This window comes from Malus sylvestris, chromosome 11 (genome assembly GCF_916048215.2).
Source record: "Malus sylvestris chromosome 11, drMalSylv7.2, whole genome shotgun sequence".
NCBI classification, from domain to species: domain Eukaryota; kingdom Viridiplantae; phylum Streptophyta; class Magnoliopsida; order Rosales; family Rosaceae; genus Malus; species Malus sylvestris.
Window position 1 is genome coordinate 10956087 of NC_062270.1, and position 25096 is coordinate 10981182.

General features: G+C 38.4%; 3 protein-coding genes across 3 annotated transcripts; 2 read left to right on the plus strand and 1 right to left on the minus strand.

The window, feature by feature from the left end:
* Positions 1–10452: 10452 nt before the first annotated feature.
* On the minus strand, positions 10453–14695 carry LOC126591435 (uncharacterized). The gene is made up of 9 exons (XM_050257112.1): positions 14432–14695; positions 13902–13932; positions 13621–13769; positions 13140–13350; positions 12972–13043; positions 12690–12857; positions 12435–12530; positions 11593–11706; positions 10453–10963 (listed from the first exon to the last, which is right to left on the minus strand). Exons 4-9 carry the CDS (start codon positions 13188–13190, stop codon positions 10850–10852), a joined length of 615 nt encoding a protein of 204 aa, XP_050113069.1. The 5' UTR covers positions 13191–13350; positions 13621–13769; positions 13902–13932; positions 14432–14695; the 3' UTR covers positions 10453–10849.
* Positions 14696–17622: 2927 nt separating this feature from the next.
* On the plus strand, positions 17623–18892 carry LOC126591505 (40S ribosomal protein S21-2). The gene is made up of 4 exons (XM_050257205.1): positions 17623–17714; positions 18225–18291; positions 18396–18528; positions 18706–18892. The coding sequence occupies exons 1-4, from the start codon at positions 17702–17704 to the stop codon at positions 18769–18771; spliced, it is 279 nt and encodes a 92-aa protein (XP_050113162.1). The 5' UTR covers positions 17623–17701; the 3' UTR covers positions 18772–18892.
* An 812-nt stretch (positions 18893–19704) lies between these two features.
* LOC126589424 (carbamoyl-phosphate synthase large chain, chloroplastic-like) lies at positions 19705–24702 on the plus strand. Its single transcript, XM_050254714.1, has 3 exons — positions 19705–21291; positions 21631–22323; positions 23017–24702. The coding sequence occupies exons 1-3, from the start codon at positions 19939–19941 to the stop codon at positions 24565–24567; spliced, it is 3597 nt and encodes a 1198-aa protein (XP_050110671.1). The 5' UTR covers positions 19705–19938; the 3' UTR covers positions 24568–24702.
* The last annotated feature ends 394 nt before the right edge of the window (positions 24703–25096 follow it).

Consider the following 25096-nt stretch of genomic DNA (forward strand, 5'->3'; position numbering starts at 1 on the left):
GGAAATCGAATCAGTACCTTTCTTGATGTTTTGCAACTCAGATTTCATCTGAAAAATCGTAGCTCGAGTAACAATTGAAAATTGTTCTTTGAGACACAACCACATATCACGAGCACTAGTAATGCCAATGGCACAAGAAACAGCAGAAAGGGATAAAGTGGTTGTGAGCAATTGCATCAATGTCTGATTGTGCATTTTCCAAATCTTGAACTCATCACTTTCTATTGTAGATATTGCATCACTCAAAGAAACAGTAGAGTCCCCAGAAGTAGTCACAATAAATCAAGAAGGGCAGAGATGGGACCCATCCACAAAACCCATAAGACCATGACCTTCAAGAAGCAAATCGATCTAAAAATTCCAAGTCAAATAATTAGAATCATCAAGTTTGACAGTCACAGAAGAAAAGAATGTTGATATGAGAGACGTTATAAGAGATTAAAGAATCTGCAACTGAGGATAAGTCACCATTGCAAAAGCTCGAGAGAAGAAACCCATATGAAATTTTTTCTGAGAAATTAGAACAAATACTTGGTGTGCAAAGAAGAAGATGCACTCAATATAGAGAAATAGAGAGCAATCACGATCCCAAGAAAGAAAGATCAACTGTGAATCGCAGTAGGAAGTGGAAGCAGAAGAACCAAGATCAAGAAACCTTCAAGCCGAAGCTTTTCAGGCGAAAGATACCATGTAAATAGAAGAAGAAAGAGCTATCTTGCAGAGGCAGGGAAATGTAGTTGTAGAGAGAGAAAGTATTTTCTGTATTGTATTGAGAATAATACCTAATTACACGTATACAAATGTGTATATATCTAGTTACATTGCTTAACTACTAAGCTAATACAAAGCTCACAAGATGTTGACACTTGTCACAATCTTAGTTCATAGAATCCTAACCAACTTAACCACCTTACACACACTATATCTAACATTTAGAACAAATCAGATCTAAACAGACAGGGTATTTTTTGTTGGAATTTTTGGATCGTCGGGCCCGCCCCACTCTAACGACACCGATATTGTCCCCAACTTAACCACCTACCCAATCCATCAGGTGTGGGGTTTTATCACAAAATGCCTCGGTGTTAGTTAGAGTGGGGTAATACTATTTAAACCCCTTTGGTTTTCTTCACCCCACCAATGTGGAACAGTTTAACACTCCCCCTCACGTGTAACCTCATTTAGTGGTTCACACGTGGAGATCCACATCGGTAATTGAAACTCAGAGGTCGGCTCACGTTGGGCCCACTTGTTTTCAATGGAACTCAGTGGTCGTCTCTATATTAAGAGCTCAGACTTGTTTCCTTCCGGGTGGTGACAAGCTCGTTGGCTTGCACGGGCCCGCAACCGTGGGCTCTGATACCATGTTAGCAGTATTTGAATTTATCTGAGATATTCGATATGGGAAGTAGATGGAGAATAGAAGGATGCAAAAACAACGGAAGAGTGAATGAATGTTCTCTCTCTCTTGCAATGAAAGGTGCAGAGAGGAATATATTTCTTTCTATGTCAAACAATGCACACACACGTGCATTTCATGATCTCACACTTAATCTCAGCCACACATTTAACCAAATTATAGGATCACTACATTTGGCTATTTTAGCCTTACAACTTTTAACCTCACACTTGGCAAATATGCTCAAGTGAATACACAAGTAAATTCATCTTATTTCACTAATACTAATCAGCTATAGACTTATAATTCAACATTTTTTATGTTCCAATTTTCCAACAAAAGTGTGCTCCAATTCGTACAGTACCCTCAGTCGAGGAATGGCTGCAACCTTAAAAAGAAGATCTGCAAGTGAGCATATTGTTCATTTATACATAAACAATAAGCTTTGGGGATCCCTCGAAACAGAAACCAAATTTTTGTGATGAGTTCCTCCAACTGTACCGATTTCATCCTTGAATTCCCTCGCTCCTTCGAAACAACTTTATCTAGTCTCTTAACCGTAACAAAACACAATTTTTTTGCAAACAGCTCCAAAACTGCCACTTTCGAACTCATCCTTTTAGTGTTGCATCTTTGCATCTGCAAGCTGTGTGTATGAAAATGACTGTAAAGTGAACACTTCAGCCAATCCCACTTTGGTATACCCAAACAGATTATTGTACCTTTTTTTCGGTGCACATATGCAATAGTGGGGTCTCCTAAATTTCCTTGGCAATATTGGAGCACATTATTGTTGAAACAAACAATATCCTCACTAGTTCTGATTTGGTCTTCACTAATGATCCCTCAATTTTTTTCATTCCAGCATATAACCAAACAGCCTAACATAAGGGTGGATGCTGCAAGAGTTTGTAATTTTTGGGGTTCAGTTTGCTATTTTTAAACTGCGGAGACCAGTATGTGCTAATTAAACATTGAGGGTACAAAGTGTAAATAGCTAGGCCTTGCTAAAAATAATCTTTGACATGTACATCAAATTTCATCCTATGATATGAAAATATAATACAAAATTGTGGTCGTTCTAGCATTATTCTGTAAATGTACATATTGCGATGCAATGTATAGTATGAAAAATTTAAAAGCATACTACCGTATTAGGGTCTAATATATACTTGTATTCATTAAAGAAAAGGCAAGAAGCTCCCTACTAACTGAGTTTAATTCTAGCTGAGGTTGCTTTGGCTTTGTTAAATGAGTCTAGCTATATATTGCTCTTCATCCTCTATCTGGTATATATTATTGGATGCTAGCAGTTTTGCTCAATCAGTCTAGCTATGATGTTCTTCATCCTTTAAGCTTCTAATGAACGGGGTACTTTTAGGCCTCATTTGATAGGGAGGACTAACTTGGATAGAATATTCATTACATTGAAGGAATTTTAAATGAAGAAATGGATGAGAACTTCCATATTTTGTCCAGGTTGAAGGTTGCTCATGGAGAAAAAATATCCCTCCTAGTTCCCATAAAAATGGTAGGTTAAAAGGGACAACTTTTCTTCATGAGTAATCTTCAACTTGGACAAAATAAGAAACTTGAAATCCATTTCTCGCTTCAAAATGCCTTCAATATAGTGAATAGTCTTATCCAAATTAATCATCTCTATCAAACGAGGCCTTAGAGCTCAACACAGAGAAGGGCAATTTTGTTGATTGCATTGCGTCACTTGGTTTGATTATGTATTTGGGCTGCCATGTCCTTTGGACACCTCCAAGTCATGAAATAAGTATACTTTGATTAGTTCCTAGTTAGTTGTTCATGTTGGCCCTCTCTTTTTTTTATCCAAAAAAAAAGAAGAGGTAGGGTCACGTTCGACAAATCTTTTTGACGTTGGGAGCGATACTAGTGCACAGTACTATAGTTGGGAGGACAATTGATGCGTTTTCAGGTCAGGAAATACGTTAAATCTGGGGTGTAGCTGTATTTCTGCTAGTAGGTTAGAAAAATATGGTCAAATTTGTTAAGTGGGAGTTATTTTGTTAATTAATCACAGATTCACAAATTATATGTGTTCAAGAGAATATATTGTTTAGAGTGAGCATCATCACACCCCTCTTCTATTCTTCACCCGTATTATTTTATCTTCTACTAGAAATTTTAAAGGATATTGATTCATATACAGATTCACCTGCATTATTTTCCCTTTGTTCCTCTTTCCCAGTTTAAACCCTAATCCTAGGCTACTACCCTAGCCCCGTAGAAGGATTTCTTTGCCGCCGTGCCCAGTACTGGCGAAATGACCAATTGCACTGCAGCCTGTGCGGGTAGTACGAGCACTATCATGTGTATTTCTCGGCAGATTATTATGTTATAATTGTATAAATCTTCTTGGATAATGAGAGGGTTATAATTTGGTAGGTGAAATTAAATAATGTCACTCATAGATTATTATGTTGAAATTATTTAGAATAATGTTAGGGAAATCAAATTTTTAAACCAAAACCACATTCATTTATTATTCACCCTTGATATCAAATCTAATGACATTCTTCTTCACTTGTAAGTGAGAGATGTTATGTTCGATTTTGCTAAAGGCAAATTCGAACCACATTATTGCTAGCTCATTGTGAGGCTTAGGCTACTTCCCCACCCCCTTAATGTAAATAATATCGTTTGTTCAACAAAAATATATCAAATCTAATTGTGAGTGATTATACATTTCTTGGTTATCTGTCAACAAAACATCTTTCTTATGATTAATTGATAATTTTATAACTTTGCATTAGGCCTTATTCTGTAATAGGAGAAATTTTTAGTTGTAACAGGAACACAAGTGTACACCACGTGTTTTAATAGGAATGGTGAGAAATTTTATTTTTTAAGTTATTAACTTTTTAGCACACATATCCCACCATTTATTTAGTGATACGTGATGTACCACTCCGTGTACCGGTCACACTGAAAAATCTCTCCCGTAATGGGCTGGCCCATCCGCAAGCAGCTCCTTATTGTTTTCAATTATGGCCATGTCTTCGACCTAGTTTGGGAGTGAGGTGCTTAAAAAAAAAACATCTATGAAAAAAAGCTGTGAGGGTTTTAGGTGTTTGGTAAACTGAAAAAAAAGGGCTTATTTTGGAAGCTGCTGTGAGAATAAACTGAAATTAAAGGAAAAAGCTGAAGCTGCTATTTGTAGCTTTGGAAAAATGGCTTTTTTTCAAAGCACACGGAGCTACAATGCTTCTTTAATGAAAAGACCCACTATTTGACTGCTTTTTTTTTCCAAAAGCACTTTTACAAAAAAGTTTATCAAACACTCTGCTGATTTATTTCACAGCCGCTTATTCTCACAGCACAGCCGCTTATTTTCACAGCACAGCAATACCAAACCAGCCCTTCATCCTTGAAAGTAAGGACGCTTCCATATTCCATCGCCATCTCTTGTATCCGTGAACTTAATTAAACTCTTCATTTCCGCGTTGTCGATAAAAATCCATGATGGTTTTCCCCATCCGAAATCTGCTGCATAAAAGGGCACTCTGAACGTACTGCTGCAACCATAACTCTCCATATCATCCCTATTGATGAGGTTCCCAAACTCTGAACATTTCAAATGCCTCGTCCGCACTAACTCCAGTACCATATTTTATTTTAACTTCCTTAGTGCTTTTCCCCAATTCAGCAACCAAGCTTTGAAGATCGTTATCATCGGCGGCTACTTGAGGATGACGACCACGAATATCTGATTTTTTTTTCTTTGCCATACACTACCCCACTAGACTCCCCATTAAAATTTTCTCCGCCAAGGGTCGTCGCAGTATTTCCCGCATATTCACTGATTGTCACCACATGGATTGCTTTATAAGACCCGAGTTTGATCTCAATGCTTCTATTGCGCATTTCCAAATGAGGGCGGGCATAACTTCAACACACGTAGGGTTTGGCACGCTGGAACTAGCAGCTTTGGACTTGAGAGCAGCAATCTTTGAGGCACCAAACACAAATCTTTCTGTGTTACACTTTTCTTTAATGTATTTTGTGGCGGGGTGGGGTGTGCTGTTGAGAATGAATCCCCATATTGCCAATTGGTTTTATGGTGGAACCTCAACTTTCTTCAATTAGGAAATCTAGTGGTGGAAAGAGAGAAGCTGGAGCAGAAAATATTTCTGCAGCAGGAAGCGTTTCACCACTGGGTGATGATCAGCAACATCACTACTGATGACTGATTGACTCGCTTAGCATTGGCGAATTGCAACCCAAGTTTTATGGTCCATTTGAGTCCGGTTTGACGAATGTGCTCACTGTAAAGCATCGGCCTATACGGCTATACCCACAAGAGTACATTGAGGAATATCCTCTCGGTATAACAACTAAACAATATCATCCTAACATTCTACATTATCTTGGACTCTTGTTTAACACTAGTATTAGATGGCTTGTGCCTTCAGGTTGTGGTGACGTCATATGATCAGCGTGAAGGAGTTGTTTAATTGGTCCAAGATGATCTGGTTTGTCCAAAATCTTTGATACGGGACAGTTGGCGTAGGCCTCAAGAAACACTGCCCCACGGTTGTTGCAACAGATTGAACCATTAGTTTTGAATTGTCCTACCCAGGGATAGAAGTGAGCTAGGGTAAAAATCTTTGATATGGCAAAAGTTAGAGTGTGAATGTCAAGAACACTCAACTTGCCAAGTAGATAAAGAAATGTCTCCTGCCCAAGTTGCTTAGTAAAAATGTAGGTTGTTGCCTAATTGAAACATAAGTTGTTGTCATCTTTCCTTACTGAATTCGTTCACGTACAATAAGGCAATCAATATCTATATCTTGGTGTGTTCATGAAACACTGGATTCATTTCCAAAGCAGTTGGGATAATGTTGGTTTGGATGTGATTGTTTTTGTACGAGACTTCTTTCTGTGTAACATGAGTGATTTTTGTTCTTCCCGTACATAGGGTCATCAGTGAACAAAAGTTAGTTACAGTTTCACTTTTTCAATACTAGCCTAACATTAGACAAAACTCAATGCCTATCCAGTCCAATCCTAACCTGACTACTTTCAAGTACCAAATCTGATCCAAGCCAGACCACCAAACGTACCCTGAGACCATAACGTTGAAAGTCGATTAGCAGGGTTTATTGTGGTTAAATCCCAACAGGGTTTATTGTGATTAAATCCTAATTGGTCAATGTCACTCAGTACTACGGTCTAGTGGTATTCTTCTTCATTTAGAAATGAGGTATTAGGTTCGAATCTCATGGATGGTGAATTCAATACCAAATTAAGTTGACCATTGTGGGGTTTAGCCGAACTCTCCGCCTCTTAATATGAAAATATCGATGTACCAAAAAAACAATAAAAAAAATCCTAATTGGTCGACAACCAAATTAAATAGCCATTTATTGTTGGATTCTCAACAAATATTTCTTTCCTAGACGAAGTATCCAATAAAAAATCCTACATAAAAGAGGCATCCAAAAAGTTTATTGTGAGGCTAGTCACACCACTTTTTCTAATATAAATAATATTGTTTGTTTAAAAAAATTTAAAGAGGTATCCAAAAGAAAAGATGTTAGCTACCAACTTAAGGACTGGTTTAGTATTGACGTGCTTTGAAAAAAAACTTCTTCTTCTGTGTTGTGAGAATAAACTCATTTTTGTTACTTCACATTTTCAGTTTTTTTTCACCCAAAACTGTGAAAATAAACTGTTTTTAAGTGTTTACCAAACATTTTTTTTTAGCTTAGCTTTTTTTATACCCATTTTTTATAAAAACACCTCAGTATCAAACTAGTACTAAATCTCCTTATTTCTTAAAGAAGGGATTGCATCTCTTTTTCTCACACAGTCATGCTTTATATACAACATACACATGCAGATTTTAGCAAAATTAAGAAATCCTAGCTGCCTTTCCACCTTTTGTTTTCCAGTTTATAATGTTGCATAATGATCGAAGCAATTCATTGTTTAGGTCTATCACTAAATCACATTACACAGAGATCATGAGAATAAACCTCTCAAATTATATTGGGAAATCAGTATGATTTTGATTCATTAAAATTAATAATTTCAAATGGTTAGTTAACATTTTAATGCGAATGACTTCTTCCTATACCAATTCCATCGTTCCTATACTAATTTCAGATGGTTTGTTTCCAATTGTTGCACAAATCAAACATGGGTCGTCTCAAAGAAAACAGACCAAACATATGGGAAAGGAAATACAATGATATTTCTTGATTTACTTTTCCAACTTACCAAATATAGGAAATGAATTCGTTTCTCATCCCCTTGAAACATATGGAAATTGATCTCCCATCAATTCATTTCCACAAGCCAAAAGGGAATTAATCCACTAGGAGGCACACATAATAACCCATATTTCTGTCATGATCCAAGCTAACAAGTAAGATATATTCTGAAATTACAACAACATGACATTAAGATCATAGATTCAGTAAACCGATATATTATAAACTAATTACAATTAACTTATATATGTTAAAAAAAAAATTGGCGGAGCATTCGATTCCGGACTAAAAAGCTAATTAGAATTTTCACTAGGACTAATCTTTGACCAATTAAATATTATTAAACAAAAAGTTGCTCGAGTCCTATTTGAACAATTGAACCCCAGCCGTTATCTTCCCCAACCAACAATATTTTTTTACCCCATTTTACCCCAGCTGATTAATTACAGCAAACTTATCGGGTACTCAAACATACTAATCTAGGCACAACTCATAATTGGAGGGGATAATCATCAGAGATTTCAGCCAAACCCCTAAAAGTCACAAATTAATCTCCATATCATATCTTAATTAATTTCCACTAATTAATCGGGGCGATTATTTTACTTCCAAAAAAACATACCAAAAACAAAAGCAGCCAGAATTCAGAGAAAATCAATTAGGGTTTTGAAACTTTTTGATAGGGTGTCAATCATAGAGTTTGTTATACAACCAGCTTCTCTAGTGAGAACCCTAACCCAATACAAAAGGGAAACTCAACCCTTCTATCAGTTTAGCTGAAAAAAAATAATTTTGTATTGATTTTCTTATTCTTCATGAAAGACTTCCAAGAGAAAAACGAGCACCTAAGAGAAGATCATGAAGAAGAAGAAAATCAAGAAATCGTGGATGATGATGTGCATTCACAAGAGACTGAAGAACAAGTTCCGGTAAGTGACGATGATGATCATAAGGGTAAACAAGTAGTGCTAGACAGTGACGTTGTTCATCATCGAAGCGGAGATCGGGTTTGTGAGCAATGTGGGAAGATATTTCAAAATGGAAAAGCTTTAGGAGGTCACAGAAAAGTTCACTTTAATCAATCTCTTCTTCCCAAGAAGAACAAAGCATTGTTTAAGCCGAAGAAGAAACATGTTGCTTCCAATGAAGGCGGCGGCAGCAGTGAAGTCTCGTGCTATGTTTGTAAAAAGGATTTTCCATCAATCAAATCCTTGCACGGACACATGAGACTCCACCGCGAAAGAGATTGGAAAGGTGTGAGACCTCCGGGGGCTGTTCAGCCTCCTTCGGAAGAGAGCAAATCTTCTTCGTACGAAAATGACTCCAGTGATGATGACAATGATGATGGTGATGGTGACAGTAGTTTTTCCGATCACACCATAGAGACAGACAACGATGCAGCAAAATTTTTAGTAAACTGGATGAAGATCGAACAAAGACGCAGGATTGCTAACCAAAGAGATCCTAATGGTGAAGACAAAGTTCGTGAATTCAGAGGGAAGAAGCTAATAGAAGAGTCACCAGTTGGATACAAAGGTAACCCTTCTTCCAAGAACATGAAATTTGATGGTAGAAGTAGTAAGAAAATTACCATGGAGGGAAGTAAAAGTTTTGGAGGTACAAAACCCAAAAAATATATTGGCTTGCTCGATCAAACCCTCAACCAGATTTCAAGCAAGCCTCAAGAGTTTAGGTTCAGTAGATCAGATGCAACGATGAGTGACGTGAACGAATCGGGGTTCAGTAGTAAGTATGCAGCGGACCAAGTTAGTGAATCTGCATCGGAGAAGGCAATAGAAGAGTCGCCTCGTGGATACAAAGGCAATACTCCATTGAGGATCAAGCTGAAACTTGATGGTAGAAGTAATAAAACTCTGGATAAAAGTAGAAGTTCTCGGAGTGTGTCTTTTGTGTTGAATAAGTTAAGTGTTGGAGGTAAAGAAAAGATTTCTGTGGAACAAGATGACGATGATGAGAATGCTGATCAGATTAGTTGGAAGGTGAAGTCGAAGAAGGCGATGATGAAGGGAGTTTCAAAAACAGATAAAAAGCCAATCAAAGACACGGCTTTACTCGACCAAGCCCGCTACCAGATTCCACGGAGAACTCAAGAATTTGGTGCTACTTATGCTGAAAGGGGAAACTACAATGGCTCTAGTGCTACCAGTAACCAAGTACTTGAAAGAGCAGAAGAAGCTGAAGCAGTGGAGCAGGAGACCAAACAGTTTGTATGCAACATCTGCCCCTGCAAGTTCTCAACAGGTCAGGCTCTGGGAGGCCACAAGAGAGGTCACAACTATAGAATGGCAGTGGAAAATGCTCCGGGGAAAGCAGAAGTAGCACCGGTGGATGAAGAAGACCGTGAGATCAGTATAGTTCCTGAAAAACTAGACTTGGATCTCAATCAACTTCCTTACGAATCGAACGATGAGTGAAATGGGGAAACTGGTTAACTTGCTTGTTGATACTCGCATTTTATGAATTTCAGGAGAGGTTTTAACTCCTCCAAGTAATTTGACTCTGATAGTTTGATTTGTTTCTCATATAGAAAAGAAAGAATCAATAAATTATTGTTCGTCATTTGTTTCTAAAAGAGAAGTGATTTTCACGCTCCCCTTTTCTCGTTCTAGACTCCTTCCCCTTGTTTCTTTTTCTCATTCTATGCTCCATCCCCTTGTTTCTAGCCTTATAATTGATTAAATCAAAGGAGAATTAACGTACATAAACAAGGGAGAAGCGCAGGAGGAGAAACTGGGAGTACGAAAATCCCTACCGTTCGCCAAATGAAATTGATGAAAATTGCACAAGTTTGTTGCAGCATTTCTCAGTATATAAACTCATCATTTGTAAATGCAGCATGTATTTTGGAATGCAACCAAATTATGAATGTGGTGCTTCCACCATTCTTGATGCACAATTCTTTCGAAAGGTAACAGAAAATTTCCATGCTGGGTATTCCTTTCTTTGATAATTTATCTGGGCATGCTACATGTAAGTGTGCTATGCATTCTGTCATGTTTATGCTGCAAAATCAGCAGGAAAACAATTCCAACCCGGGCATGTCACATACAATTTCTGCAGCACAACCGGCACAGTGTAATACGAAACAGGTGAGGCCTACTGTTATGCGATGGATGCACGTGATTATTGTCGAACGCAGCACACCTACAAAGAATTTGCACCATGTCAACGGAAGTCAATGGATTTAAGCTGAAAGTTGAGTTCTCTGCCCGCTATAAATTTCTTCACTTTCAGGTAATAATCTCTGGTCAAAATCTTCTAGACTCTTCACCAAAATTGGCCTCCCAAGTTCCTGGGTCTGCAGCATGGAATAGCAGTCGTTAAGAACTGATGATGTATCATTGGTTTGGAAGTAAGTCAACATTGACTTGTACTGCAAGGTTCAATTTCAAAATATAACAGAAGTTTGCAATTTGCCAAGCACAGAAGTCTGGGAATGCACGGAAACTAACCAGACTGTCACAGAAGAACCACACTCGAAACAAAGCTGATACATTTCACTAAATACAAACTGAATGACTCTTTTTCTGGTAAATTAATTTGAATGACTGGAAACAATGAGTAAGAAGAACTAAAATGAAAAGATTAGACGTTGCGTCAGTCTATTACTTATGATCTTCAATTTGTGTGACAGACACCAATTCCAAATTACAAGGTTGACGTTACTCCAATTTGCTTAGATGCCCCAGAATCCCAAATTGAAACTATTAGTAAATTACGGGGAATAAAAGTAACTTTGGCTTATGAAAATGTGATCTTCTATAACCAAAACATGGATAAGTTGATCATAATCCGTATGCAGGCTTCATTTTTTTTTATTTTTCTTTGGATAGGTAATGAAATATAGAAACAAATGCATTATAAGCAATAACTTCATTGAACATTGGAAACATCTATTGAATGAGTTGTTGTCTAGAACCTTCATACCTCTGAGTTTCTATGTCGTTCACTTTCATGTATCTGTTCAACTGTCATTCCAAACCATTCATCGATCCAAGAAAAACAATTCCGATGGCTTTCTAGGAAAAGAGCCCTTTCACCCTATAAAAAGTATCCCGGTTATAATAACAGTTAAAAGAATAAAAGAGTAAAATGAACTAAAACTTCACAAATACGTGAAACTGGAAACCAATATAAACTTAAAATTTCACTCCGCTTAGAATCTTTCTTAGAAAATAAGAAAGCGAATATTTGTTAATAGAGAAAAGAAGAAGTGCAGACGAGGACAAGGTGACCTCAAACACAGTTTACTAGCTTTTTAGAGGATATCAATCTTCTGATACTTCCACTGGAGTTTTAATGCTTTACTCACATCATATGTATGTTGTTCTAAAGCCAATCAGATAGAGATGAATATTTTATCAAGAAGGTTGATTTGGTACAGTTCCAACCCAAAGAAAGTGACATAATGAAAGTTTCTAGAAATGTCTGTGACTAGGGACATATAGAAAATTGACAAGTGGAAGATCGGACATGTTACATAACCAATGGTTACGACTGGTCAAGGTTAATTTTCTGGTCTCGTTGTTTCCACCGTATCATTATTTTTTATTTCCAACAAAAGTAAACATTGCCCCATTCTGCTGCAAAACAAACCTGAACTATAAAAAGAAATTAACTACTTCTAACTTATTGGTTGTCTTTTTCATACAAAAACAAAGTGATGCTGCCATTTGCGTAGCTATTGTATTATAGAAGACGTTCGTCATAACCAAAAGACGTATAACAAAAATAATAAATGATAACGGTCAAAATCTAAGAGAGCCTACCAATAGCAAAGCTTGTTCAAGTTTATTGCCAAAACCCCAATATGGTGCATCAATGGTGACCAGTTTGTAGGCTGTCATAACTGGATCTGACTTATCCTGTAATTTAAAAGTAATAATTAACAGGTTGAAAGCTAGATAGAGAAGTATCTAAGATAAATATAATCAGAGCGCATCATCTTATCCATCTCATAAATAAATATTCAAGCACAAAGTAATACATAATAAGATTAAGCTCCTGGTAGGGCATATTCCAACCTGCCATCCCTCTAAAAGTGGACCACGTCCAGTTTTCGCTGATGTAAATTGGGATAAGTCCGTGTTGTTAGTGCCAACTATGTAACTCCAGTAATCTCTTGCTGATGAAGCAATATCAACAATTTCCACATCCCTAGTTGCTAATTGTGCTTTGCTTAGACCGTGAACCTAGGTTATAGTTAACGAAGTATCAAAGAGGATGATGAAGCCATTAAATTACAAATTTCGGGCTACAAAAAGAGTTGCAAAATAAAAGAACAGAAAACTTTTCTAGAAACCTACATTATCCGAATCGCCCTTGTCAGCTCTGTGAACGGTTTCGACGGTCAGCTGAAACTTGGTGAAGTATGGGCACTGCAACATCCCAAAACAAGATCATGCTTCTGATTTTAAAAAGTCCAAGAAGAGATGAAGTATCAATTGTTTTCAGAGATGGACAAGAAAGGTTACCTTGATTACTGTGCCATTGGCCATACATTTGCAACCAACCAAAATCCCCATTAGAATTAGTTCGAAATGTGTTAAAAAACAAGGTATACAACAATTGACTTAAAGAACGCTTGGAAAACCTGTTTTGCATCTTGGGTATGCGTTCCAGGCTTCCTCTTGCATGATGAGAGCTTCTGCTGGTGCAAAAGTGGTAAGCCAACCAGGAGCTTTGCTGGAATAAGAAAATGAATGGATAAGTAACCTTGGAATGCATAACATACACGTCTAAATGAAACAGTATTAACAGATGATCCACTTCGCCGAAAAAAGAGAGTAAACAAACAGTGAGGCCACCATATATGAAGGAACATAGGTGGTACAATGCTGTGGTAAAATCAGGACCAAAATACATTATTTTTCAACTGAAGAAACAAACTTCAACATCATCAAATAAACAATTTAGCGACGGAAACTTAAACGGACAAATTTGAACCGGTTTTACCTTTGTAGACGATAAATTTTAGAACTGTAGTGACCCTTTCCAAATACATCATCTTCAAAGGGTCTACTCTCTACTATTTCCACCCCTTCGGTACTGGTCGTGTTCTGTTTCTGCATCTTCATGACCATGTACGTCTGGGCTACTTGATACTGCAGTTCAAGTTCAAATATGTGGTTAACAATCACTCCACGGTTCTTTTACAAGTGAAAATTAAACAAAACTAATCGCTTCGCTAAAATTTTAGTAGAACACAGAATCATGAACTCTTGAACTACATTTACCTCTTCCAATGACACGGGCATGACAATACGACTTCACGCAAGTCCCCAGTTGAAAAGACAAGAGTTAAGGAAACCTCAAAAGAAAGGGGACATAGTTTTTGTATTGCAAAAGTCATACAAATTTACCAGATAAATGAAAGATAAAATCTTTAAGTAGCATTCAGTTCTAATTAGCTAAATACATAAAGAACAATAAGAATAAGGGCGGCCCTAAGCTAACAAGGCTCCCGCAATGCGAGGGACATAAACAACCCCTATTAATAACAGCAAAGATTGGAACTTTGCCTTCCTATTCATTGTTCTTCATTCACCAAACCAACCCTTAATTTGTAACAGATTAACACATTTAAACACCCTTAATTTGCTCAGTTTTGTCTTAATCCAATATCTGCCACCACCCCAAGTAAAAATCTAAACTAGAACAACATGAATGAAATTCAAACGGCATTTTCTCAGCAAACAGATAAAATGGTAAATAATTCAAACCCATGATTCAGATAACATAATTAAGCGAAAATATAAGAGGATACAATTCCTTCATCAGAACCATTTTCCACCGACTTAAATCTTCAAATATTCCACCAAATTTGTGATCCTCAGCTTCAAACGTGGCACAAAACAGACAGAACCAAGAACGCAGAAGCAGAATTTGAACCCAGAAAGCAGAAGCAAAATTTTGAGAGAAGTCAGAGGAGGATTGTTTGAGCAAAAGCAGGATTGAGGAAGATATCTTTCTGGTTTTGCCAAGTGCAGGGAAATTAGATTTTGCTTATTTCTTCCTATTCTACCGTTGGCTTTGTAATAAAAAGGCACGTCACCAACTCAACCCCCAGCGCATTTTAGCATGCATCGACCAAGGAAACGGAGTCAAGTCAATGAACGTCGGAAGACTAGACGGGAGTCCCTTTTTTGACTTTCTCGAGGTTCTAGACACGCGTTTTGCCGTCAAACGGTGTCGTTTCCGTTCATAAGAAAATAGAAAGGGCATATTTTTGACATTTGATTTTTTCTAATGAAAAGAACTTGAAAACCTTGAATTTTAATCAAAATGACAAAAATGTGTTGTAAGTGAATAGTACAAGAAATGATTTTTTAGATTAAAAATGTTATTTTCTTTAAAAATTAAACAGGACCGGAAATGTTTCGTTAAAATTTTCTTGATTTTTTTGGATTTGAATATTTTATTTTATTTTATATTGTTTGCTTGACGATGACACCATATTGCATCGTTCAAGTCGGCAGTATTTCCGCTTTTATATTTTTTGGATTTTCTTTTCTTTAAGCAATGTGATTAGAGGGGGAACGGCAACCACAACAAGGAAGGATTTGCTTTAATTTTGTTGTTTATATTATCCCTAATTATCCGGCAGTGTTGTCACATGCTTATTTGTCTCCGGCCATAATATATAGATCGGGGTTCTATTTGTGCATGTCATCTCAAAACACGGTTTAATACGTCGATGAATCGAATTTTTGTGTGAATACGCTTGCGATTGCTTTTTAATCTGTTTAGACTGCACTATGGGAATCCATTAGCTCTAATTTTGATTGCTTGTCCTCAACAAATGATCATCCTCCAAGGGATTTAAGCAGATTATTCATTTGATTATCGGTTTTGTTGGGTAACTCATAAGAGGAGGTTTATGTCATCTCTAACCGAATGAAGATCAGAGAGCTCTCTTTGACCACATAGCCATCCAAGAAATTATATTTTAATGAACAGTGTTATATCATATTTCATACTATCTCCAACAAAAGGGGCCAAAGGATCATAGGCCAAACATAGCTCTGTGACAAAAAATCATCTTCAACCAAGGGGGCCAAAGGGCCCTAGGCCAAACATAATTTATTTATTTATAATTGAATTAATATAGTTAAGATTTTTGGAGATATGAAGATTATTAGAAATGAGGTAAGATAGTATGAAATAGTGAAAAATATATGAGAAATGGTGTAGAAAAAAATAAGAATTTTTTTTTAAATCGTCCAAAAAAAAAAGTGGGCTAGCTGGTTGGCTGGAGATGGCCAGTCCGCTAGCCTGATTTGTTGTTTTTGGCCAAGTAGGGCCCACAAACCCTTTGGCCTAACCCTCGGTTGGAGAAGGTTTTCGTGTCATTTCGGGCTATTTTTGACCCTATGGCCCTCTGGTCGGATCGGTTGGAGATGGCCTTAGAGGTGGGCATGGTCTAATTTGAACCGGTTTGAATTCAAATTGAAGGCAAGTAAATTACTAATAAAATACAAGTTTTGTTCAAATTTTAATAAATTAAGGTGAGAAATCAGTACAAACCCGATGATATATTGTAGTGCGGTTTTGTTTGTTAGATCTGGACCTTAGTCTGATTTTTTTTTTCTTTAGGCAATTTTTTTAAGTTAGTTAGCAACCGATCTATTGCGACTCGGATCATTCCAAGATAAAATAAATAGATCTCACAATTTATAGATATAATAGGATACAAGTTTAGAAAGAAAAAAAATAGATTTTTGTCACCCTGCATGAGCATACAAACAAATTTCTTGTTAACATTTAAGAGATGAATATTTAAAAGTGCAACTTTGATCACATCAACTCAAATCCGTCCTTACTCAACTTGTTTGGAAACCCAATTAATGATTTTTTTCGTTTTAAGTTTTCTTTGATTGAAGCTTTGTAGTTTAATTGTATTTTTGCAATGGTTTAACAATTGGTTTCGACACTTTTTGGTTTCACTTTTTAGTGGATATTGATTTGTGGAATTGTAACTTTAAGTTTTACATGAATTTACGAAATTGAATTTTAACTAGTATTGACGTTATTTGGTTTACCTTTTAAAAAAGAGTAAATTATCACTTTACCACTTGAATATAACTTAAGTGAACTCCTTCAACAGATGTTATAGTTCAAGAGGTAAGACACTAGTTTATTCTTTGCAAAATCTTAAAAATAAGAAGTTACAAGATTTAGCTTGATAATAAAGCTGAGAAACACTCGAACTCTAGCGAATTGAACCCAATTTAAACTCGAGCCCAAATAAATCTAAACCCATTGTGAAGGTTAATTAGTTTAGAGGCTGACTTTCTAACCTAAGTTGCACCCCTACAAATAGTAAAATACCATGTCGTCCATGGCAAAAATGAAACCCCAAAACTAAAGTACGAAAGTCAAACAATCACCAAAAACTTCTGGGGTCAAATTTGTAATGATCAGTTGCATTATTTTGGGGTGGAAACAAGAACCCGTCGGACCCCTAACGCCCGCACAGCTCAAGGCCATTTGTTCCTTGCACTCTTGAGGCAGCCGCGGCCGCCGCCACCGCCTCCAGTGTGACGGTTGCCAAAGGTAAACTCTCTCTTCTAGTACATTCTAAATCTTCATGAATCCTATCGGAAATCTCTCTTTCCATTATAAAATATCAATGTATCTATATATATATATATGTGTGTGTGTGTATGTAAGTTCTAAAGAGAGCTAAACACTTGGATGGATCTTTGTTATACACGTGAGACCATTAGAGATTAACAATAACTATGTTTGTAAGCTGATAAGGAATATGTATTAGAGTTTCTAGCTTGAACAGTCATGATAGAGTTACAACTCTTATATAGGATATGAATAATAAGTGATAACAGTGATAAGGTTAGATTAATAAGGAGTCACATAATGGGCAGTGTCCTTGTTGATTACTACTGTTGATAATATAAATACTTGGGGTCCCTGCACTCTCTTTAACGCAAGAAAAACCCAAAAGCTCAGCCCCATTCACTGAGACAATTGCATACGGTAGAAGAAGAGTAGCAGAAGATCCTTCGTACCCTTCGACATGTCTCCGACAGGTTAGTGGTTATATTGTGTATGTGTTTATATTATTCTGCTGTTAATATGTTATAAAGGTTTATCTTACAGTGTATACATTAGCTTCAAAAGTATATGCTCTGAAATTGGCAATGTCTCTTTGCATTTTTTGAATAATACTTCCGCACCTGTCGTTATAGCTTCAAAAGTTTGATTTTATGGTGGGTCGTATTGCCCCATAAATTGTAGCCATTTGGGTCTGTGGAACTTGTATGAATTTATAGTCTGCATGATACTAAACCCTAATCAAGTGACAAACATTTATGCTTGAACAGGTGGAGATTATTGTATTTATGATGGAACGTTGCTATGCATTTCGACTTTCGGATATGTAATTTTGATAGATTGTTTTTTTAAAGCAATTTAGCTTTAGAATTTGACAGTTCAGATTCTCGAACACAATGTTTTACACACACAGTCATAATTTTTGATATCTTTCTCAGCAACCAATTTAGCTTTGTGTGAATTTGGATTTTGTTTTGCTGCTGTAGTCGATTCGTCGACCAAGATGCAGAACGAAGAGGGCGTTATCACTGAGCTTTACATTCCTAGGAAATGGTATTCAATCTGGTGTAATGAATACTCTGTGATTTATATCATCGTTTGTTTTTGGGATTTTGATACGAAGTATTCTCCTAAAATTATGTGATCTGTGGATGCAGCTCGGCGACCAACAGGTTGATTACATCAAAGGACCACGCCTCCGTTCAGATTAACGTTGGTCATCTGGACGAACATGGCATCTACACTGGCCAGTTCTCCACTGTCGCTCTATGTGGTTACGTCCGCGCTCAGGTTCTCCTTCTTTCCCTCGTTTCAACACTTTTCATGACATGCCTGTTTTACGCAGATGTCTAATTCTACTCTGCATTTACACTCTGGTTTCGTTATATGCCAGTTAATTCAGACACTCGCAATTACGAAGACTGTTAGTTCCGCTTCTGAGTTTTTGTCTCGCTTTTTATTCCTCAGGGAGATGCTGACGGCGGTCTAGACCGACTATGGGAGAAGAAGAAAATTGAAGCCAAACAAAACTAGAAAGAGATTAACCGTGTTTCCTCTATGGATTTGTGTTCTTGAGAATGGAAGTGTTTAATTTAGTGAACTGATCCATTTTGTTGAGTATTCTTTGCCTTTAGTTGGCAACTGTTTTGAACTATTCCCATTGCTAATGCATGATGATCTAAAAATTTGTGTTTTAAATGATGCATGAACGTCGGACCAAAAAGGTCTGTGGATGTTACCAAAAAAAAAAAGTAAGTGGATGGAGAGGGACTCCGTGTAACATTTTGTATATACCCCTCTCAATTTCCTTCGTTGCATGATCATCGTCTGACTATTCATGCGATTAAAGAGATATAGAGAGAGACGAGCTTATTGTCTACGACATTAGATAGTTAAGTTTTTCTCCCGTGAATGACCACAACTCTTCGGTGTAGTATTTCAACGTATGGCAAATATTTAATACGTGGTTTACATACTAGGGATTTATGATTAATAAATTTACTGTATCTCTTGAATTGTGTTGCAGTTTAGGGTTTGAAATTTGAATGATGAAATGGTTTATATTTTGCCATCTCTCTGTCATGCGGCATGTCACTATAAAGGAGAGATTCTAAATATGTCTTGTAACGATTGTATCTTCTGTTCTGTCTCCTAATCTTAACACGTTTATCACGTGATTATGATGTTCTTTACTTTTTATGACTAATTCTTATCATGTGAATTCGATGTACTTATCTTTTCTTATAAATAATAGCCGTTATGTAAGTTTACGATGACACGTCAACTCTTTCGTCCATATCTATATTGTAACACGTGAATTACTTGACCACTTGATCACTTTCTCAAATGGGTAATTGTTGGGTGTCTAGCGTCTGATTATGGGCCGATTCTTGGACAAAGCCCAAATCCAATTAAAGTTTAAAAGCAAAACAAAAGCATTTGATATGATTTGACAAAACAAAAACCCTAAAATCTGAGGCGTCGCCACACTGTCCCGTTGCATTGTCGTTCCTCCCCAGCAAACAAACAGATACTCCCAAAACTCCAGAGTCACTGTATCACACTTCCAATAGCACAACAAAGCTGGATATCCCAAAACCCTAATTCCCCGATCTCCCTTTCTCTCCCCTCTCTCTCCCCTCTCTCTCTCTAACCTCTGAGCCTCCACCGTGACAGCTTCTATTTCCGGCAACAGAAGAAATGGACCGTTGCCTCAGCCACGGCGAGTCTCTCTCCCCGAAGCTTTCAATCTTCGGCAACTCCAAGCCTTATTCGTCGAAACCAAACAGCTTCCGCTTCGTCCTCTACTCCAAGAAGTTCGATGCGCGAAACGCTGCCGTTCCTTCTCTGCGCCTCCGATCATTTCCGTCGCAGCTCGCCACTTTCACTAACCGTCCGAGTTGTCGCCGAGTCAACTCGGTCCGGTGCGATTCGGTTAATGACAGGGCTGCTGCGGCGAAAGATGGGGCGCCGCCGAAGCTGGGGAAGAGGACGGACATTAAGAAGATTATGATTCTCGGAGCCGGGCCGATTGTGATAGGGCAAGCTTGCGAGTTCGATTACTCGGGGACTCAGGCGTGCAAGGCGCTGAAGGAGGATGGATACGAGGTCGTTTTGATCAATTCCAACCCGGCCACGATCATGACTGACCCGGACTTGGCCGACAGGACTTACATTACGCCGATGACGCCCGAGCTGGTCGAGCAGGTTCTCGAGAAGGAGCGGCCCGACGCTCTATTGCCAACTATGGGCGGCCAGACGGCGCTGAATTTGGCTGTGGCGCTGGCCGAGAGCGGGGCTCTGGCTAAATACGGAGTGGAATTGATCGGGGCAAAGCTGGAGGCCATCAAAAAAGCAGAGGACCGGGAATTGTTCAAGCAGGCCATGAAGAACATTGGTGTGAAAACCCCGCCATCAGGGATTGCCACGACGCTGGAGGAATGTATCGAAATTGCAAATGAAATTGGAGAGTTTCCACTGATTATTAGGCCAGCGTTTACTTTGGGAGGGACTGGAGGTGGCATTGCTTATAACAGAGAAGAGTTTGAGGACATTTGTAAGGCAGGGATTGCTGCGAGTGTGACGTCTCAGGTTTTGGTGGAGAAGTCGTTGTTGGGATGGAAGGAGTATGAGCTTGAGGTGATGAGGGACTTGGCTGACAATGTGGTGATTATATGCTCCATTGAGAACATCGACCCAATGGGGGTTCATACCGGGGACTCTATCACTGTGGCACCGGCTCAAACTTTGACGGATAAGGAGTATCAGCGGCTGAGGGACTATTCCATTGCTATCATAAGGGAGATTGGAGTGGAATGTGGCGGTTCCAATGTGCAGTTTGCCGTTAATCCCGTTGATGGTGAGGTTATGGTGATTGAAATGAACCCGAGGGTATCTCGTTCCTCAGCTTTGGCATCCAAAGCTACCGGCTTTCCCATTGCGAAAATGGCTGCCAAGTTGTCGGTAGGCTATTCATTGGATCAGATACCTAATGACATTACAAAGAAGACCCCGGCTAGCTTTGAGCCTTCCATAGATTATGTAGTAACCAAGGCAAGTGCTTCTTCATTACCTTTACACAGTACTCTAATTAGACACTGATTAAACACGTTGTGCTTTATACTTGTTTAGTCACATGTTAGCGATGATGCAATGGTTAGACCTTAGAAGGGGTCTTGGGGCTTAAGCTTTTTTATTCAAATATTAGATAATCATTGTTCATCAGCTTCCTGGATTATATGCTAAATCACCATTACTTATGCATGGAGGAACGTCATCAATCATTGTCGTTGTTCATTTCATTGATAGAAATACATTTTTGTTTATCCATGCATTCTTAGACCTGGTTTGTATGCCATTTCTTACTTGTTCACGTTGTATTGAATTGTACAGATTCCCAGGTTTGCATTTGAAAAATTTCCAGGTTCACAACCAATTTTGACTACACAAATGAAATCTGTTGGTGAGTCAATGGCGCTGGGTCGCACGTTTCAAGAGTCTTTTCAGAAAGCAGTTCGATCTTTGGAATGTGGTTTCTCTGGATGGGGCTGTGCTAAAATTAAGGAGCTTGACTGGGATTGGGAACAATTGAAGTATAGCCTCCGAGTCCCTAACCCAGAGCGTATCCATGCCATATATGCTGCAATGAAGAGGGGTATGAAGGTCGATGATATTCATGAGTTGAGTTTCATTGACAAATGGTTCCTCACACAGCTTAAGGAGCTGGTAGATGTGGAGCAATACCTTCTGGCAAGAAACTTGTCTGATTTAACAAAGGATGAGTTCTACGAAGTGAAAAAGAGAGGTTTCAGTGACAAACAGATAGCTTTTGCCACTAAATCCTCTGAAAAAGACGTCAGGATGAAGAGACTATCACTAGGTGTTGCTCCATCATATAAGCGGGTGGATACTTGTGCTGCAGAGTTTGAGGCCAATACTCCTTACATGTACTCTTCCTATGACTATGAGTGTGAATCAGCTCCCACCCAAAGTAAGAAGGTTTTGATTTTAGGTGGAGGACCAAATCGAATCGGTCAAGGGATCGAGTTTGACTACTGTTGTTGCCATACGTCCTTTGCACTTCAGGTTTGTCTCTAGGTTTGTCTCTGATATGTTTATTGCCCACTTGCCTATGTTTTCGTTTTCAACTCTCTCTCCTACCACTACCACACCCTTTTCATTCGTGAACCTAAGTTCCTAAGCAACATATAGATATTTTAACTTTTAATTGCTAGGCTGCATTAGCTGAATGCAATTGGTTTTAGATGTATTAGTCATAATAGTAATAGATCCTACTCATGAATCATGCATTATTTTTGGGCAAGTAGGATTGCAGAATTAGGCAGTTACAAATTGAGCAGTCAGACCTTTTTGTCTTCAAAACTGCAATTGGATTGCTCTAGCAAGATGCCTTTGGGATTTAGACTTGGGGGCGGTGAGTGTGATACACTTCATTTTCAGTGGCAGTTGATAAGAAATCTGGAGTTGCAATATCATGTATCTGTTATCTAATATAGTTCTATTAAATTTGGTACGTATGTTTCATCAATGAACTTAATGGAAGAAGGAATTCCTCCTGTGTGATTAATGCACATACATGCAAACATAGTTATACATTGGCCGCCGTTACGTATATTTGTCCTGTGCAATCATAGGTTCCAATCTAAAAGATTACCTGCTATTTGTATAATTTGATGAATAGATGGTGCCTATGCATTTAAGACATGTAAATTGCTTAAATCCTCTATTGATATGCTGCTTCTCCCTTCTCTTCTACAGAAAGCAGGATATGAGACAATTATGATGAATTCAAATCCTGAAACGGTATCCACTGATTATGACACAAGTGACCGTCTATATTTTGAGCCACTGACTGTCGAAGATGTGCTGAATATAATTGATTTGGAAAGACCTGATGGTATCATTGTGCAGTTTGGAGGTCAAACACCACTGAAGCTGTCTCTTCCTATTCAGCGATATCTAGATGAGAACAAGCCTGAATGTGCTAGTGGGAACGGACATGTACGCATTTGGGGTACTTCACCAGCTTCCATAGATGATGCTGAGGACAGGGAAAAGTTCAATACAATCCTTAATGAGTTAAAGATTGAACAACCAAAAGGAGGTATTGCCAAGAGTGAAGCTGATGCTGTTGCCATCGCTAAGGACATCGGGTACCCAGTTGTTGTCCGGCCTTCTTATGTATTGGGTGGCCGAGCCATGGAGATTGTATATAGCGACGAAAAACTTGCGACCTATCTCGAAAATGCTGTTGAAGTGGACCCAGAGCGCCCTGTGTTGATTGACAAGTATCTATCTGATGCCATTGAGATTGATGTCGATGCACTTGCCGACTCTCAGGGGAATGTTGTCATTGGTGGGATAATGGAGCACATTGAACAGGCTGGAGTCCATTCTGGTGACTCTGCTTGCTCGATTCCAACAAAAACCATCCCTGCTTCTTGCTTAGACACAATTAGGAAATGGACTACAAAATTGGCTAAGAGGCTGAATGTATGTGGGCTGATGAACTGTCAGTATGCAATTACCTTGTCTGGAGACGTTTTCTTACTCGAGGCAAACCCTCGTGCTTCCCGTACTGTCCCTTTTGTGTCCAAGGCGATTGGGCATCCGTTGGCTAAATATGCTTCTCTTGTCATGTCTGGGAAGTCTCTTCATGATCTAAATTTCACAAAAGAGGTCATTCCTGCACATGTATCAGTAAAGGAAGCTGTTCTTCCATTTGAGAAGTTCCCGGGATGTGATGTGTTGCTGGGGCCTGAGATGCGTAGCACTGGGGAGGTGATGGGTATTGATTACGAGTTTCCCATTGCATTCGCCAAGGCTCAGATTTCTGCTGGGCAGAAGCTGCCACTTACTGGCACTGTGTTCCTCAGCTTAAATGATTTGACCAAACCTCATCTTGAAAAGATTGCCAAAGCCTTTTTGGGACTTGGATTTAAGATTGTTTCAACTTCTGGGACAGCTCATATTCTTGAGCTAGCAAAACTTCCAGTGGAACGAGTGCTGAAACTTCATGAAGGACGGCCTCATGCCGCTGATATGGTTGCTAATGGCCAAATCCAGTTAATGGTGATCACAAGTTCGGGTGATGCACTTGATCAGATTGATGGACGGCAACTGAGGAGGTCGGGCCTTGCTTACAAGATTCCAGTAATAACAACTATTGCCGGAGCTTTGTCAACCGCAGAAGCAATAAAGAGCTTAAAGTCTAGCACTATTAAGATGATTGCACTGCAGGACTTCTTTGAGGATGAGAACAAAGCTGGGAGTGATAAAACATTGCAGTCAGTCACTTCCTACCTTTGAGCTGACCCAGATTGTCCGGTAAGCAGTTGGGCTTCCTCTTCATCTCTTTTTATTTTGTCTCAAGTATATGTATCCTCTAATGTTGTTATGAACAGGTTGTCGTTGAGTTAATATTTTTACCAAAATTTTCCCAAATCCAATCTTTTTTCCTCTCCCCTTATGTGGAAGCTTTAATTGCAAATTTTGGATAGCTGGATTTTAAGGCATTGGTGTGTGTATCATAGATTAGTTCGATGGTGGTACGTACAATAATGGTCTGTTTGTGGGATAGCTATTCTGTGCTGTATGTTATCTCACTTGGACATATACGTTTTCAAACTGCCCTATAGCGTAGCAAAATCATCAGAAAGCTTCTGCATTAACGGGAAAGTGAATATTCTGATGTACCAAATCTACATCATGCGTTGGATATATTCAAACTTCTACTTGTTTCTGTAGCTTCATTATATCTCGAAATGGTAGTGAACAGCCACAGTTTTCAGGAATTCAGTTTTGGACATATCATATTGGTGTTTCTGCCTGGGCTCAC

Bases quoted from the DNA above. Each gene is read 5' to 3' on its own strand.
- LOC126591435 (XM_050257112.1), bottom strand. From the start codon at position 13,190: ATGGGGATTTTGGTTGGTTGCAAATGTATGGCCAATGGCACAGTAATC. The intron at 12,858-12,971 runs GTAGGTTTCTAG...ACTATAACCTAG, and splicing joins ACAAGGGCGATTCGGATAAT to GTTCACGGTCTAAGCAAAGC. The intron at 11,707-12,434 runs GTAGGCTCTCTT...TACTTTTTATAG, and splicing joins TTGAACAAGCTTTGCTATTG to GGTGAAAGGGCTCTTTTCCT.
- LOC126591505 (XM_050257205.1), top strand. The intron at 18,292-18,395 runs GTATTCAATCTG...CTGTGGATGCAG, and splicing joins CTTTACATTCCTAGGAAATG to CTCGGCGACCAACAGGTTGA. The intron at 18,529-18,705 runs GTTCTCCTTCTT...TTTATTCCTCAG, and splicing joins GTGGTTACGTCCGCGCTCAG to GGAGATGCTGACGGCGGTCT.
- LOC126589424 (XM_050254714.1), top strand. From the start codon at position 19,939: ATGGACCGTTGCCTCAGCCACGGCGAGTCTCTCTCCCCGAAGCTTTCA. The intron at 21,292-21,630 runs GCAAGTGCTTCT...TGAATTGTACAG, and splicing joins TAGATTATGTAGTAACCAAG to ATTCCCAGGTTTGCATTTGA. The intron at 22,324-23,016 runs GTTTGTCTCTAG...TCTCTTCTACAG, and splicing joins ATACGTCCTTTGCACTTCAG to AAAGCAGGATATGAGACAAT.